Source organism: Triplophysa dalaica, chromosome 3, assembly GCF_015846415.1.
Source record: "Triplophysa dalaica isolate WHDGS20190420 chromosome 3, ASM1584641v1, whole genome shotgun sequence".
NCBI lineage: Eukaryota > Metazoa > Chordata > Actinopteri > Cypriniformes > Nemacheilidae > Triplophysa > Triplophysa dalaica.
In genome coordinates this window covers 6,641,361-6,659,434 of record NC_079544.1, presented here as the reverse complement: position 1 = coordinate 6,659,434, position 18,074 = coordinate 6,641,361, and the positions used below count along the sequence as shown (strand labels likewise).

Genomic DNA, 18,074 nt, shown 5'->3' with positions numbered 1-18,074 from the left:
TTAGGAGAAATACACAGAAGAAATCTTGGGCGATCTCAGCCTATTGTTATGGGTCAACGGGTCAACACAGCATTTCCAGCTGCACGATCAAACAAATGCCTTTATACTTGAAATAAATCCAGTGGATTGTTTATCTTTCAGCACACAGCCTAAATATAAATGTCGAAAATTTGTTTTTCATCACAAAAGAGACTCCAATGAGGAATTTTATTAGAGTAAAGAACCTAAACAGGAAACAGCTTGGCTAATGAAAACAGATAGAAAACTTTTTAGTACTACTTGTACTAAAGCTAAACTGGCTGCGTTCACTGAAATAATATTTTACATCCATCACATGCTGGTGTTTGTTTTAATTTAAATGTTTGAGTGGATTTCTGTGATGATTTAAACAATAATCTAAACAATAATAATTTCTATATTGTCTTATAAAACCAGAAATTATATGTAATATAAGTATATAAAATAAGAACCACATTTTCTTCCAGACCAAGAAAGGCATAATTTCAAATTTCCCTATTTATTCAGATACATTTTAATAAATAAATATTGCTGGCACTGCCTAGGCTTAACATTAACCAGGTAAACCTTCATATTTGTGGATAAACAATGAACCATTTTAAATAAATTTATAGTGTTAAGAAAACTATGTGGCAAAACAATGAAATGATGAATGATTCAGAGCTACAAAAAGTTGCAAATTAGGCCTTAAGATGGCCAGCTGTATTAAAGATATTTTGAAACAAACCAGAATTATGCTTATGCATCTTATATTACAGTTGTACAAACAAAGACGTTTCTTACCAAAGTTTTCCAAACACAAAAAAAGATTATGTAAAAAAGTGCAACAGAACCAAGAATTCTCCTTTGATTATATAAACGAAAAAAGGCACAATTTTGCAGTGTTTTTACACATTAAAGATTATCCACGGCAGTTTAACAGCTTCAAAAAAAACCTTCATTGGCTGTTTAGAACAAAAATCAACATTGTTGTACTCCAAGGATTGATGGTTCCAACTGAGAACAAGAAACACAATATAAAATGTCAGATTAAACATCAGAGTGACTACAATACAAAACCATCAATCTCCATACAAACAATTAGTGTAATGATTAAACAAGATACAAATCAAGTTATACAAATTAAATCTTGCAAACAACTATTTGCTTGTACTGTTAAATTATATTATACATTCTGATGGCACAGTCTAGACAACAAAGTTAGAACTGTTTATAAGTATAAAAAACTAAAGTATAAGACAGGGTGGCACAGTTAGGACAAGCAGAAAGAACAGGTAGACTTTTAAGGCACATGTTCCAACAAGCGTACAGTAAAATTTAGTGTGTGTCAAGTTTGGGTGGTTTTACTTCACCAGATTACAGTCAACTATTTTATAATTCGCCACTATGAATTAAGTTCTCACTCATGAGGAATAATGAGAGAAACTACAAAAGTGAAAATTAACGAATGGCTGTAAACACAAACAAAAGGGCAATAGACACAAAAGGTATATTAGTCCTAAAGTCAAGTGTTTTTGGCCGACGGGGTTTTATTTTCCCACTCTCTCCCCACCAAAAGAGGCTGGCAGATCGGAAACACTGTTTCTTGCAAACCCAAGCAGAGGATGAAATTGAAGGGAGGATGAAATGTGAATTAATGTGAAACTTGAGTGCAGTCCAAGGTTCAGGGAGCAGGCACTGAGGCAGGAATGCAGCCGTTTGGCAGTGGGGGAAGACTCATTAGCTCTGCTTTTGTCCTATAAAAGCAAGTGTGAACCATTGTGGCATGCCTTAATAATTAAGAATCTGCACATCAAAAAGGTCACAGACTCCCTCGTTGTCATCAAGGTTGAAATTGTAATCCACGCCAGGATTGGGTGAAAGCTTTAACAGGGGGAAAACTAAAGGAATAAAAAAAATTACCACAAAGAGCAAATATAAACACAAAATGAAAATGGTTTTAAATTTAATTTCATTAACAAAAATGTAGATTTTAAAGGGCGGTTTCCCGGACAGGGATTATCTTAAACCAGGACTAGGCATTAATTAAATTAGGGTATTGAAGTCCTTTTAAAAGACATACTTTACAAAGAAAAATTACTGGTTTGCATCTTGAGACAACACAATTGCACGGATATATTTGAAGATATCCCAGTGCAAGTTGTTTTCGATCAAGACAACGCTTACATTTAGGGCGAATCCGAGACTAGCCTTAAGCCCTGTCCGGGAAACTGCCCCTAAATGATGTGGTTGATCCTCCTGAACCACCTTGAAATCATGCATGACGCTCAAAAAAACAACATTGTAATTCTACATTTTAATAATCCATGACAAAAACATTGCAAAGCAGCACGGATCAGTGCCAATAAAACAAGCCAAGGGCAAGAGTGGTAAAAAACTGTCATCAACAGGAGAAAGAAACCTTGAGAGGAGCCATCACTCAGCTGCCCTGAAAACCCATCCTCCTCTGGTCAAAACATATTACGAAGATTTATGTACACTGCTAGTAGCTATATGATTAATTGAGAAGGACGGAAGTAAAAGTCAGAATATATATAAAAAAGTTATGCCACATGACCACAAGGGGGAGGTAAAAGCCAACACATGCTGTATGCAAAACAAAATAGTTTATTTATAGTAGACTTACCATCTGATGACATCAATTCATCTATAAGGTCAGAAACACCTTAAGGAAAAGAAAAAGATGTTAGTGATGCATATTCCCCAAGAATTGTGCTGTCAGCTGCTCTCATTGGCATGGGCCAATTATTGATAGAATCTTCCATACCTTCTCTCTCCTCCCTCATTTCATCCAGCATGGACTGCAGATCCTGACCCCCCATCTCACGCTGATGTTCTGCCACAGTCTCCTGCATCAACAAACACTGACTAGCAGGGGACTCGGGGTTGCAATCTTAAAGAAAAAGGAGAGGTGAAAAAAAGAGTTTGTAAATTAAGTTTATATCCATATACAAATGAGATCTGTTTGGTTACTGACGTTCTTCCAAACATCATCCTTTGTGTCAGCAGAAACAAAATAAGCCATCTGCAGTTTGCTTCTCACACAAATCAAAAACACAGCACCACAATCCAAACATTTCTTATCGCACTGTAGGTAAGGGGTGGGTCCCTATGAATGGCATACCCATGTGCATATCGGGGGGAGTGGAGGACGGCGTAAGGTGGTGTCTTTCAGCTGGGCTTTTGAGCTGACTGCACTTCAGATCACAGAGCTCTACTGAGGAGACTGGGAATCTCTGAAGACCCGCTGGGGTACTAGGTGGAGTCGGCATGGCAGAGATGTCATCTATTGGTGGGACAGAGACGACCACAGGCTTGGAGTGACTCGTCTCTCTGTTTATCAGCATCACCTGGATGGGAGCCAAGTGACTTCTCAGGTTCACCTGGTACTTCTTCTGACCATTTTGGCCCTAAATCAACACAAAAGGCATGGAGACTTTTAAATAAATGTGTGTTTTTTTTACAAGCAATGAATTCTTTTAGAACAGGTATCCATTCATATAAAATACATATAATCTACCATCTCAGGAACTGGGACCTCCAGCTGTGTCCCAGACGGTGCCATCACAGCTAAAAGAGTATCTCCACCGAAAGCATCACATATGTCTTCATGCGTCACATAACTATATGTAAGCAATGTTAAGGAACAAATTATAAAGGGCTAAAGAACCGATTTCTAATCCTTTTGTATATTTATCTTGGAAAATAAGTCACCATGACATCAAAAATTACCATGACAGTTTTAAATAAAAATATTGTCTGAGCATAAAGCACTTCAAATTTAATCCAAAGAGGAATAACTGGTGGAGTGAGCGTCATGAAACTCTAGCATCAAGTGGAATAGACTACAGACTGGAAAAACTGGACTAGGGCCACACTAATCCCCAATAATAACAGAACATTGTCAGTGAGGCCTGGTGTTGCATTTACCACATAATTAGCAGCACTTCTCTGACAATGGTGTGAAAGGAGAATTTTTCTCTGGGTGTTTACCATCCAAGGAAAAACTCAAACATTTAAACAAAGAATCAACATTTCTTTTTTATTGAAATAAGGATATCTGCAGCCTGTGGGGTCTTCGTTCAGATGTTTGATGCTTTGTTGAAGACACGCTTTCTGCATGTCCAGCTCTCTCTCTTGAGTTTCTAGTTCAGCAATATTTGCCTTGAGAACTTCCACTTGCTCCAGAACTTCCTGGGGCTGGGAGCCTTTACTCTCTCCCCTATTAAAAAGAACAAGATACAGTAACCGCTTTAGAAGGCGATGCGTCTGCGGCAGTGTAGTAAGCATTTACGGTCCAAACAATGAAAAAGAAAGCATAGACATTTTAAACTAGATATAAACTGCTATATGTATAGAAACACAAAAACACACCCTGATGTGAACATTGATATAATCTACACATTTCAAAGAGATAGTTCACCCAAAAATGATAATTATTTGGATCCAAAAATCTTTTATAAGATTATAAGAGTTTGAAGACCAGTCTACATTGACATTTCTCATAATATCTTCCTTGGTGTTGTATAGGAGATTCACAGGAGGCTGAATAAATGTTTTGAGTGAACTATCCCTTTAACATTGCAACTTTCAACACCAGACATTCATACAAATTTAGTTTTTTTTGTACTTACTTCCACTGAATGGTGTTTTTTGTCTTTTTTTCGATGAGCCCAATGCCTTCCAGAACATTGGTAATATCATAGATCCTTCTTTTTTGTTTGACTGCCAAACTGTCTGCAGCCTATTAAAAACACAATGAAATTTGGACAATACATTTAGAAAATTATTCAACAGGTTTTATTGACAGAAACTATGTTGGACACGGACAGATGTGCAAGTAGGCTTAACGTTACTTGTCGCACAGAATCACTGCACTGGTGTCGTTTTGGGCAAGAATGTTGAGAAGAATTTAAAAGGAAATAACGAATTAAATCGTTCTTAATGGAACGCGAAACATTCTAAAACAACGTTTGAAATTCACGTCGCTCTGCAACAGGCGACTCGGTGGAGCGTCAGGTAACAAACACCTGCCGTATATCCCACAGCTTTCCGTTTAAAAAGCCATCTCTCCGTTACGATAATACATCGTCTTCACTCACTGTTTGACACTTTTAAGTAATGACTAACCAAACACGTTGTGTTAATGCAGATCATTTACACACCGAATCTCACAGGACAACGGAGGTGGTCCCCTCAGGTAAAAACAATGTCTTTGTGCGAACAGCCTGCCAACTTTCGTTCATTTCTATCGCTCATTCATGCCGTCGGTTGTGTTTGAACCCACCACTTTGAGGTCGAGCACCCCGTCTTTGGCCTCCTGAAGCAAAGTGACGAACTTGACTGTGAGGAGACCCAAACTCTTCTCGTGGCGACTGGACCCGTTCGGTGTCGTGTGAGGGAAACTCGCGCTGTTCGACTCCGCCATACCACCCAAACCCCCTTCAGCCTGAGGGGTGTCTCCAAAATGTCCCTTTTGTCGCGTTTAGGAGTCTGAAGGTCGTCCTTCGTTTAGTTGGTGAGGGGGAGCCAGAAACATCTCTTTCACTTATTTACCTCAGGGCAATACTACTACTGATGCCTCGAGGGTTTTTAAACAAGAGGAAATGACGTTGGATTACCGTTGCTATAGAAACGTCTCTGCTTGTTCGCTTGCGTGAATGTTCGACTAGAGATAAGAGACTGAGTCTGACCAACAGTTTTAATATTGCGCTTCATTTATCAAAATAACAAACTGACACGTAGGCGTAATGTCAACGAGTTTATAAATGTAATTATACAATTTCAAACAGAGACACAACAAAAGGAAATGTTACATAAAAGTACATTACATAATAATGCATGGCAAAGGTACGTCAAACTATTTTGTATTTATTGTTTTTAATAAAATACCAAAATAAATCATTTGATTTAATTGTACAATTTTACAGAGACCTTTTTGTACTGTAATTGTATTGTAATTTTGCTTGTTAAATGGTGTCTTCATAAAAACTACGGTTCAATACAATGAGGTGAATATTTAGGAATACAGACCAAAGGTAACAAAAACATGACTTAAAAAAATGAGGTAACCACCAAGTATGTTCGTCTTGAGGCTCTCCAGCAGATAGGAGGTTAGAAGTCTTTCAGCACTTGTGTGAGGCGTCTCATTTTCTCCTCCATTACCATTTTATTACTCTCAGTTTCCTCAAGCAGCTGGCGCATTTCTTCCTCCACCTGGAGCACCTGTAATAAAAACAAAAAAGAAATGCAGTCTGCAGAAGTTTAAACTGTTTTAAGAGAGAGATGACCGAGCATCAGTTCCCCATTCCTCAATAAATGAATATAAACACAACTCATCTGTTCTTTAAAGGGGTCATATGACACGGCTAAAACTAATATTATCGTTTGTTTTAGATGTAATGCAATGTGAATATACGATTTAAGGTTAAAAAACGCTATATTTTCCACATACCGTTTATGTTTGTATCTCCTCTTTGCCCCGCCTCTCTCAATCGCGCAGATTTTTAACAAAGAACATCGCTCTGAGAAGCGAGGTGTGCTATGATTGGCAAGTTAACCAGTGTTAACCAATTTTACGTGTCTAATACATGCATGGGCAACTTATAACACACCAAAGACGCAGAAAAGCATGTGTTTGCACCATATGACCCCTTTAATATTGCTATTTTTCTGTGTGAGGAAACAGTGCCCTCTAGAACGCTTCAAGTAGGTCCGTCCGCAAGCAGCTTCAAGCCTTAAAGGGATGGTTCACCTAAAAATGAATTATGTCATCATTTGCTCACCCTCAGGTTGTTTCAAATCTGTATACATTTCTTTGTTTTGATAAACACAGAGAAAGATATTTGGAAGAATGTCAGTAACCAAACAGATCTCATCCCTCATTTACTGCCTTTGTAGCGAAAAAAATACTCAGTCAATGGGGGATGAGATCTGTTTGGTTACTGACATTCTTCCAAATATTTTTGTGTTTAGCAGAACAAAGAAATTTATACAAATTTGAAACAATCTGAAGGTGAGTAAATGATGACAGAATTCTCAGTTTTGAGTGAACTATTCCTTTAAGATAAATAAATACATGAACCACATATAAATACCTTCTGATTGGCTTTCTCTATCTGTTTCTGTTTGTCATTCGCCAGGCGAAGTAGCTCAGCCTGATGGGAAGCCTGCAGAGATTCCAGTTGTCTACGGAAGGCATCGTCCACACTGTGAAGCTTCTCCACTGCTCCCCTAAAAAATGAAATTACATGAAAATTGATATATTCTATATATCAATTAAAACAAGATGTGCTTCCCTCCTCATACCTGTGCGCTTGTGAAGCTTTGTCCCTTTCTTCCACCAGAGCTCTCTCTTTGGAATCAAATCCCTCCTTCATTCGCTTTACCTGGCTCTCGAGCCTGTTCAACAGTTCAGCCTTTTCCTGCCATTTCTTACTTGAAACCCTACAGAGCAGATACCAGTCATAACAATAATGTAATATGATGTTCTCTGGCCTATTTATAAATAGTATAAATTAGCCGTGTTGTCCCATACCTGTAGGTCTCTTTGACCTCATCAAGCTCCGCCTCCTTATCAAGGAGCTGTTGTTTCAACTCCTCCTTCCTTAGACTAAGCTGCTCCACTGTGTCTCTGAGCTCCGCGGCAGATGCCATTACCTCCTCCAGCTGCTGTTTTGACTTCCGCTGGTCCTGCACACTTTCTTCACGCAATTTACGGATCTGCTCATCTCGCTCCAACAGGGCCTAGGAGCAACACATGAAAAAAAAAATGAGTTCGGCAGAAAAGACTGATCCTGCTTCACAAAGGATTTTGGTCTCCAAGCATTCGCTTCAGTATTTTTAGTTCATTCTAATTTTGTAAACGAACAGGACCTCTTTTAGTTTACGAATAGTCTCTGTCTGGTCATCGAGGATCTTTGCTTTAATCCTAAGTGCATCGTTGTCTCTCTCATTCTGTTTCTTCTGCGACTCCAGATCATTTAACAACACCTCAATCCTGGACTCTAGTCGACCACGGTCTTGTGCTAAAGATGCACCTAAACACAAAATGTAAAAAGCAGGTAAAAACAACACCTCTTCAACACAGTCTTTCCAAGGAAAAAGTATTTTCTCTATCCACACTACACATTAAACAACACCGCGCGATGACAGCCAATCAAAACATATTTTAGGTTTGATGTACACCATGAGGAGCTGGATTTGAGAACAATAATATTTCACAGTAACCAGCATGAGTACAAACCAAGTTTTCAACAAACCACTTTTTGCACATCCTTTGTTTACATTCCTATAGTCTTTGTATTTTTGTTCATAGTTACAGCTTTATTACAGCTCTTAATCGCTAGGTGCAGAAGGCGGCACCGGTGAGCTTTTGGGATGCCAGAGTCGGCAGACTAATTTCCAGTTGTATAACACTGTATGGGAAAAGGAGGATTTTTGGCTGGCAAATATGGGTGTTTTTTAGATAAAAAATAAAAATATATCAGCGATACGACTTATCCTCTTTACATAGCTAAGCCAAAACAACTCGATAGTGTTATACCGTATAGTTTGCTGACCCTGGCGTGCAAAACCTCACCGGCTCCATCTTGTGCAACTAGCCCATTCCTTGTACATGTGAACCTAAAATACTTGACAATAAAAGTTGATTCTGAACACAGATATACAGTAAGAGAGCTCATCTTGTCACGCTTGATTTGGAATCAGACATCTTTTCTGCTTCTGTACCTTGCTGTGCAAGTTCCTGGCCCCAGATCTTCCTCTCTGCTCGTAGCCCATCTATAACAGACTCTTGAGCTGTGAGCTGGGACAGCTGCCTCGACTTGTCTTTCTTTAGTAGCTCTACCTGGAGGTTGAGACGTTTGTCCTCTTCTAGTTTGGACTCCAACGACTGCAGACGGGTCTGGCATGCAAAAGCAAAGCATAGTGTGATTTCTAAAGTGCACATTTAAATCTATATAAATATTTGTAACATCAAAATTATTTTGGTCTTGCCTTAAACTCAGCTGCAGCTTCCCGTTTAGCTTTGAGGAGTTCAGCTATTCTTGTTTTTTGCTCCTTCACCATGGTAGTGAGCTCCTGCACCAGAGAGACTGATTGCTTCTCTTTCTGCTGAGACTGACTGAGGCTTGATTTCACTTCTAAGAGCTCAGCGGACATCCGATCAAACCCCTCCTTCACCTTCAAACACCCACAGAGTTAAAAAAAACGTTCACAATAAAATGTTAAAAAAGGACTTGGAAAGTTTAAGCAACCATTTTATCACCACTCTGACATTTTACGAACTGCAGTGACATTCAACTCATATCTCATTTCTTTGATACATTTACTACATATAACTTTTTCCAAATAATAATTACAATCTTATCCTCAGTGTGTTTGACAAACCTTTATGAAGTATAATGTCAAAAGGTCATGCATTTCTTTTGGATTACTTTACCTCTGAGAAACGCTTTGCCTCAATGGTAAGAGCCATGCGAAACTCATCCTCCAGTGCGGCATACTGCTTATGAGAATCACCAAGCTTTTGCTCCATCTCAGCTTGTCTCTGGGCAAATCTTTTCTCTATAGCCTCCACCTCTTTGGCCACAGCGTCCCTAAACTCAGTCCCACCAGGAAGCAACCGCGACGCAAGCTCCTTCCTGTACCACCAAGATAAGCAGTCGAACAGGTGCAAAATGCAAGCAGTTAGAGGAACAGCTTCCTGGAAAGTCCTATATGTAACACACACAACCGCATGTGATGCTTGTGTACCTGTGCATCTCCTCCCTGGAGGCCAATAATTCATGCAACTGCTGTAGCTTGTCTTTTTGCTGTCTTGCTGATGCTCTCAATATCTCTACTTCTCTTTTAAAGGCAGATGCTCTATTCTCCAGCTCTTGGGTCCTCTTTATCTGTGAAAACATTGCAGTTCAGTCACTTTTAAATGTTGTTTACATAGAAATATTCAAGTAGGGAAGTGTAAAATTGCTCTTTCTCAAAAGGTCAGTTGTAAATATTCCATTGATTTATTTAAGCTCCATGGATTCAAAATGTCAAAATAAATTGCACATATTGCATTTGAATGCCTGTTCTGTGAGAGATCTTTATTCATATTTGCTACATTATTTTTGAAATGTGAAGGACTTTTGAAGTTCAGCTCATGAAAGTTGATATTGGTAATATCACAAAACAGTTGCATGTCTTTGGGTGTCTCGGTTTAAGATGCAAGTTACATTTATTTACATTTATGCATTTGGCAGACGCTTTTATCCAAACTGACTAACATTGCATGATACTATACATTTGTATTTGAAAATGGGCAATTCCTGGGATCGAACCCATGACCTTGGCGTTGTTGGCGTCATGCTCTAACCACTGAGCTTCAGGAAAGCAGTTATACTGGAATGCACATTCTCAGTTTGAGAATACTTAGCTAATCCCCGTTACCTCTTGAGCACGCTGCTGTACTCTGAGAGCCTCTGCTTGGCACACGCTCTCCTCCAGACTCCGCAGCGCCCTCTTGTGTTGCTCATCCCGGTTCTGTGCCTGCTCCAGCTGCTCTAAAGTAGACTTGTATCTTTCCTCCAACTCCTGTAAACGGGTTTGCAGTCCTACCCGATCGGAACGCTCTTTCAACAGCATCTCTTTCAGTCTAGAGAAAGAAAGAGATTGGCTTTCTTATGATGTCATCATCATTGCATCACACAATTCTTTTTCCATCAATTTTTGACCCTTTTCTTGCCATGACTTACAGATATGGCAAGAAATAATGGAGGGGAAAATGACAATTATTGATTTCTGTACCTATGACGGTGACCAGAGCATCATGGTTCATCGGAGCATGTACACTTACCATTAAGCCACGATTCTCACGAGTTACATTTACATTCATGCATTTTTCAAAGGCTTTGATGCAAAGCGAGTTCACCGAATGAAACGCATGACCTTTGCTCTATCAAGTAAGATACAGCAACACCTGACTGCAATATTAAAACTCTACAACAAGACCTCATAAAATATTGTATAAAGGCATGTAATGTATGATTCCATACATGTATGATTCCATATATGGTTCAGACACACCCACTAGGGCTGTGCAAAAATATAGACACTTTTATACACTTATATACTTTCGCAATACAATTTTTTCCGATAGTGTCTATTTTTTTTAAATCATGTCATATACAGACGATTAAAATTAAGTGGAAGCGAGCATGGCAAAAATATAAGAACACTTCGAGCTCTCAGAGCTGATGTGTGGCTGTGCTTTGGTTTTGAATATAAGTCATGGAGTCATAACCCACCAAGTCATTTGGCTACTGCAGTGCATTAGACAAAAAGTTTGTTTCCAAAAAGTAACAAAAACTTTATTGTGCTTTCACGGATGTGACACCAGCGCATTTACAGCTCAGAAGAACCAGGGGCTTTATACTGCCCATGTTCATTGTTTTAACTGTAATGCACCACAACAGCCAAGTGACTTGCTTGACTCACCTTATTCCCCTGTGCTACCCACTTGAGGGGCGCAATCCACAGTTTGGGAACCCAAACCTGATCTAAAGGTCCATGCATCGCACATTATGGCCACTCTGCAGAGGTAAGGGTTGTTTTTACACTTATCCTTACGGAGTACCCCAGGTGGTGCACAGCATGTTGTATTTCTAGCTCTACTTTTTACATTTCCTCCTTAAAGTATTGCAATATATTGCAGATGTGTATCGTATCGAAATATATAGTAATATATTGTATCGTCGACGTCGTGACACATCTATAGTGAAAGCTTTCCTGTAGCTCAGTGGTAAGAGCATTGCGTTAACAATCCTCTGGGTTCGATCCCAGGGGATTGCACATACCTATGTATAAATGTATAGGATTAAGAATTTAATTCGCTTTGGATAAAAGCGTCTGCCAAATGCATAAATGTAAATATGTATCGTATAGGTAGGAACTTGCAAATACACAGCCCACACACACTCACCCACACATGGAAGATAAATGAATGAAACAGATACTGGACTCAGTGAGGCGAGAGTCATTAGCAGCCAAGTGCTGCAGGGGCGGCAATTAGAATTGATTGATGATCTTCAGGAGACATGTGCCTGTCACCTCCACTTTAATCTCCATTATAATTACGATTTATCACCAGGGGGAGCGCGTGGGCTATAATATTAGAGCACAACATCAGGGCCATCATCACGCCGCGGCAACGGACGCACAGGTGGGATGGCGGAGCTTCATGCATCAGGTAGAAGCTGCGGGGACACCAGACACTTCTAATAAAATTTAATTATGCCTCAGTGTTTTCAGTTCTAACATTTCAACTGGAGCCGACACCAATTAGGTGCATTATGTGAAGCTAAGCATCCCAAATGAATACTTGGAATGGGGCTGGAAATTGTTGCTGTGTCCTTGATGGCAGAAATGTTTAAATGAGTGAGATAACAGATGTCCAGATTTGTGTTTGTTGGAAAGGTTTTAATGAATATTTGGTTTTTACTCTCAGTGGTGTAACTCTAAATTGAGCTGCTCATTTGGGAATCATTTCAGGTCACCTGAACAATGGGGCAAAGTAAAAATATCTGTTTACTGATTGAAAACAGGACCATCATCGCTCTGTTGCAAAACGTATCGAGCTGCTTTCCTGCGTACATAGGGAGGTGCATGCTTAACATCATGAAACCTCAATAGTGGTTGAGATGTGTTGATTCTGAACTTTTTTTATTGACACTGTACTTTAAAATAATTCCCTTGATTTTATGTTTCCTCACCTGTCTGTGGTGTGTAGGGCTAAGCTCTGCAAATCCTTCTCCTCACTGGCCCGAGTCTGCAGGTTTTTAACCTGTTCTGTAAGCCTTTTAAAGCTTGCTCTGCTTTCCAGCGTCGCTCTCGCTCCTGGTCGCGCTCTTCCACTATTGCCTAAATGTGAACACACACAAAAGTGTGTTATTACTTACAGTCTATAAAGTATTTTCATACATACAATAAAAAGGATTGTTGAATTTGAGCAATTTTGTCTGCATACCCTGTAGGTTTCAACCTGAGATTGAGCTGGACCTTTGACAGGACTTGCTCTCAGTATTTTTGGACCCTTTTTCAAAGATTGTACTGATACAGTTTCCTCAGACCCAGAGCTCTGGACTGATGTCTTTCTACGGGGGCCAACAGCCAGCTTTGTGGACCTCTGATTCTGTGTATCTGCAACACTGCAATTAAAATGAAAGCACAAATGCAAAACTTTACAAAAGAAGCATCATAACAGAATTCTGATTTGAACATATTTACATATACTATAAACAAAACTCTATTACACTAGCAAGAGTGTGGAATGTACTTCTTTAAAGCATTAAACTGATTCAGGGAAGTAAATAAAACACATTATTTGACTTTACTTCTTAATTTACTGCCATGTTAATATCAAAATGTAGAGCTACTAAGACCTGATGAAGCCAAATGAACTGTAACCGAAAGTATTGACAGTGTAATCATTCATGTATACTGTCAATTTGAAGTGGGTGGAGAAAGAGCAAATAATGAACTTTCAATTTACACACTTCTGAAAAGCTGTCTGAAATGCAGAGCAGGTTGTCAATTGTACGACTTTGAACCGGAGTTAGATACACCATTCACGTTTGAATAGACGTTTTCATCTGATGCACATTCCTGGCCCGAAGTTACAGTGATACTTCAGGCCTGAATCCAAATTCCCCCATATTTTATCACCCTCAAGGCATCCTACGTGCATGTGACTTTCTTCTTGAAGAATAATGCAGGCGGAGTTATAATACCACGTATTCTTTTACTTCCAATCGGTAGAATGGTGGCAATTTTTTTAGGCTCCAAATAGTGCATCCATCAATCAAAGAACAGCTCGACACGGCTCTGTGATCTCAACAAACGTCTTCTGAAGTGAAACCGATGCTTTTGTTTAAGAGAAATATCCATATTGACAACGCTCTTAACGTTGATGTCCAACATTTGCTGCAGGTGAACAAGAGGCTTGTTTTTCCACTAAATGATAGTAACGAATGCTCCCGCCCACAGGAGGCGGTGTTTCTTTGGCTGAAAACGAAAAATGCTTTGTTTGTCAAAGGAACTTACCTGCGTCATTTGCCGGAAAAGCAAGCCTCTCGTTCGAGTGCAGCGGATGTTACACATTATCATTTATAGCGTTGTCAATAAGGATATTTCTCTTAAACAAACGCTTCAATTCACTCCTGAAGACCTTTGTTAAGACCACGGAGCCGTGTCGAGCCGTTCTTTGAGTGATGGAGCTTCAAAAAATTGCCCCCCATTCACTTCCATTCAACCCCTTGGAAGTAAAAGGATTTGTGGTATTATAACTCCGACTGCATTATTCTTCAAGAAGAAATTCACATTCACTTAGGATGCCTTGAGAGTGAGTAAAACATTGGAAAATTGTGATTCAGGCCTGAAGTATCCCTTTAACTTCCAGTCTGTGTTTGGTTATCGGTCTGGCTAACACTTTATTTTATTATTTCATTTATTGAATATTTTATTGAACATTTATTGTATTCCATTCAATGAATACTACTCCACAGTTTGCAGGTCTACAAAAAGTTAAGCTAGGCCACATAACGTTTGTTTATATTGTTGCCGTTGAAATGGTCTATACACTGTATTGGAAAATATTTGGAGCAGCCTCTTAAAACACTTTGTGTATAAGATACTTCACCAGTCCGGCTGTTTGGGTCTGTTGTCCTTGGTCTGCTTTTTCGCTGCAGAGACTTTGGGATGAACTGGTATTCTGGAAATCCGTTGGTTCTCTTTTGCACTGTCACATTCACTCTCTGAAGTTTGATCAGTATCTCTCTTAGCTTTACGTACCACAGAAGGTAAAGTGCGGCTTGTGTTAATGGCATCCCGGGCTGGGACCTGGGATGTGTAAATAAAAAAATGATATTCTGAAATTAGAATTTAAAACAATTAAAATGAATCATAATCCGTCTGCTTTTCCTCTACCTTCTGAATGAGGTGGGAAACCTGCTGCTCCAGTTTTTTAATACGCAGCTCATTTCCTTGATTTTCTGCGGTTGGTTTTTCACCACGCTGTCGAAACTGGGACAGGACCTCATCAATCCGTGGAGTAGTGAGTGGAGCGTCCGACTTCGCCTATGGAACAGGGAAATACACTGAACATGCATCTAAAACTACATACATTTCTCGGGAAAATGTAGAATACAAAGCATTAAAGGGATAGTTCGCCCAAAAATGAATACTCTGTCATCATTTACTCGCCATCTTGTCGATTCAAACCTGTATGCAGAACACAAAAGAAGACATTTTAAAGAATGTTGTGAAACCTAACTGCGCCGGCACCCATTGACTTGCTGTGGTTTTGTGTACATACAATAGAAGTGAATGGGTGCCGTCACAGTTCGGTTTCACAATATTCTTTGTAATATCTTTTTGTGTTCTGTGGAAAAACGAAAGTCATGCAGGTTTGACATGACAAGAGGGTGATTAAATGATGACAGAATTTTCATCTTTGTATCATAAAAGTGCTTACCGGTCCTTCATTAACACTAGTGTCTGATGAAATGAGAAACTCAAGAAAATCCTCAAGGCCAGGAACATCCATAGGGCTTTCCTCTGCAGAATGAGATGCGTTTCCCAGGCGATCTACTCCATCTAGTGTAGTGACTTGCTGTAGAGATTGTAGAACCATATCCCTATAGCCTACAAGCAGAGGTGAAAACACACGTGAAAAAAACTCACTGTTACATTTTATAATCCTTCTTCATTGTAGCATTTCCAGATACTTACTACATGCATTTACATAAACTTTTACATTAAGCATTAATGCAGAAAAAAATTATTCAAAGCATTTACCGTAAATTTAAGCAATTAACTTTATGTTTATGTGCATTTAAAAAAAGCCTGTGACCTTGGTGTGTCCAGCTCCATGCTCTACTATACTTTAACAGCTTTCTTGTTTGAAAAATGAGATGTCAGGTTTCCGTTTGGGTCTTTCATACAAACCTTGCTGCGAGCAGACTGGATTATGTGAGCCGTCCTTGCTGAGAGTAAGATTTTTCAGATTGTGGAGTCCCACCACGCACTGCAGCAGGTGATTTATACTATCCAGACGATTGCTGTGGAGCTGCAGGTGTTTTAGTTTGCACTCAGCTCCATGGAGATATAAGAATCCTAAAAGCGCAGCGAAGATACACAGAACATGTTTTATATTCATCTCTTAGATATCGTATTATCTGGGATCGTACAAACTATTCGCATGCTGGATCAATACAAAAGAAAATGTGTAGCAATATTGCAGTATTCCCACCTACCAGTTAAATCATTTATGTGATTGTAAGCCAAATTTAGTCTTGTGAGATTTGTTAGTCCATTAAACCCTAAAAAAAAACACACTTTGAGAGACTTCATATAAAAAGACACCAAATAATATAAGAAGATTAAGTTAGAACTGGCTAACACTAGAACTTGTAATGGAAGAACACACATACAAGGATAAAGATTAGGCTTTCTGTTTACTCCAACCAAAAGATCATCCTCAAAAACGTACCTTCCACCCTTGTGATTAAATTGCAAGACAGGTTTAAGGTGCGCAGTGAGGACAGGGACGATAATCCCTCTATACGACAGATGCGGTTGGATGACAGGTCCAGATGTCGAATGTGCCACGCTGTTGTCAAACCCTCAATCTTAGAAATGCGGTTACAGTGAAGATTCAGCGATGAAATGCTGGGATTCAATGGGATCCCTAACAGACTGGAAACAGAGACTTTCAGTGAAATCACCATCACTTACGCTTTCCTCTAAATTCAGTAAAACTAGTTCATAATATGTAAAAGATATACCTTGAAATGTCTTTATCAATTAGACAGAGCTCTCCAACAGCCATGACCTGCTACAGACACATTGACAGCAAGTTGACAACCGACATCTGTCTTTATTAACCCGTCAACCTGGAGGATCCTTTAAATAAGCAATAACCCATGCAGATCTCTTGGGTGATACAAGGACAAAAAGTTCAACAGCAGAGGATAGAGGATAGCAAAAGTGATGGGCTTCAACATTGACACCCATTCATTTAACGTTACATTGCCACTTCTAAAAAAAGACCAAATAGGCTCAAACTAATCATTTAACACACAACTAACGATACAATGTGTTAAATCTCGTTCTTACTTTAGACAGGTCCAGATGAAATAAGAATCGTTACGTTAAACACTGCGCATAATTTGGATAAAAGCGTCTGCTAAATGACTAAATGTAAATGCATCTGTCAACTCAGCACTTAACAACACAACATGTAACGTTAATTTAAAGCTAAGACGACAAATCCACGATCGGCTAACAGTGTCTAATTCATTTATTAACTTGTTTTCAAAGCAGTTAGGTTCATATAATGCCCTACAAATATTAGAAATACAAATCTTATCTAGGTGAAATTAAACGCAAAGTTATACTTTTAGTTTGCTTTTGCTAGCCTAAGTTTATTTTTGTTTATTTCACAGTGCGTTAACTTACTGACCTTCGTTTCCGGTGTACCATAACTAACATGTAGAAACGATGAAATACATTAATCGTCTGCCGACTGTTGATAAACTTTAACGTTACCTGCCTGCTTTCATTGTTTTGTTTTGCCGCTGTAGAAATTAAAAGTCCCGCTTAGCTCTACTTCATTTCCAGCACTTCCGGGCGTCGCTACTTCCTGTAAAAGACTTTTCTTTTGTTGCGTTAACGGTAGGCTAAAATCTCTGCCTTGAGAAAGACTTTAACGTTACACCGTGCAAGAAAAATGTAAAAGTTATATTAGCTTTTCAAACTTATTGTGCACGATGTACTAGTGAGATTTTTTTATCGCCAGTCAGAGTCAGTTTACAAGTCAAATTTCAATTTTCAATTTTATTTCACATTCGGTGACACATTACAAATTCACAAAAAAATCACAGTACTTATTTAGGATATTAAGTACAAAATTATATACATTGAAATGTAAGAATAATTTAGAATTCATGAATTGTACATAAACGTGAATGAAATCATTATTCTAATAAATGTACATATTTAGGATCCAGCAAATGTGT

At 38.9% G+C, this 18,074-nt stretch overlaps 2 protein-coding genes and 1 long non-coding RNA gene across 4 annotated transcripts; 1 reads left to right on the top strand and 2 right to left on the bottom strand.

The window, feature by feature from the left end:
* Window positions 1-682: 682 nt before the first annotated feature.
* e2f5 (E2F transcription factor 5) lies at window positions 683-5,617 on the bottom strand. Of its 2 annotated transcripts, none has more exons than XM_056743413.1 (8): window positions 5,306-5,617; window positions 4,653-4,762; window positions 4,079-4,240; window positions 3,539-3,647; window positions 3,143-3,428; window positions 2,786-2,911; window positions 2,645-2,683; window positions 683-1,014 (listed from the first exon to the last, which is right to left on the bottom strand). In XM_056743413.1, exons 1-8 carry the CDS (start codon window positions 5,444-5,446, stop codon window positions 956-958), a joined length of 1,032 nt encoding a protein of 343 aa, XP_056599391.1. In that variant the 5' UTR covers window positions 5,447-5,617; the 3' UTR covers window positions 683-955. The 2 variants fall into 2 exon arrangements, with proteins under 2 accessions (XP_056599391.1, XP_056599390.1); XM_056743412.1 differs by having other exon boundaries at window positions 683-1,898; window positions 5,306-5,614.
* A 111-nt stretch (window positions 5,618-5,728) lies between these two features.
* Window positions 5,729-7,323, top strand: LOC130417699 (uncharacterized). Its single transcript, XR_008906208.1, has 2 exons — window positions 5,729-5,868; window positions 7,161-7,323. It is a non-coding gene; the product is annotated as an uncharacterized LOC130417699 (long non-coding RNA).
* lrrcc1 (leucine rich repeat and coiled-coil centrosomal protein 1) lies at window positions 5,767-17,648 on the bottom strand. The gene is given in 21 exon segments (XM_056743411.1): window positions 5,767-6,243; window positions 7,116-7,251; window positions 7,327-7,464; window positions 7,556-7,764; window positions 7,894-8,057; window positions 8,749-8,923; window positions 9,016-9,201; window positions 9,461-9,662; window positions 9,775-9,914; window positions 10,450-10,654; window positions 12,771-12,861; window positions 12,864-12,918; window positions 13,025-13,205; window positions 14,696-14,895; window positions 14,983-15,132; window positions 15,530-15,699; window positions 16,003-16,170; window positions 16,311-16,376; window positions 16,547-16,752; window positions 16,842-16,891; window positions 17,605-17,648. Coding segments are annotated over 20 exon segments (2,997 nt in total). The 5' UTR covers window positions 16,886-16,891; window positions 17,605-17,648; the 3' UTR covers window positions 5,767-6,132.
* Between the last annotated feature and the right edge of the window lie 426 nt (window positions 17,649-18,074).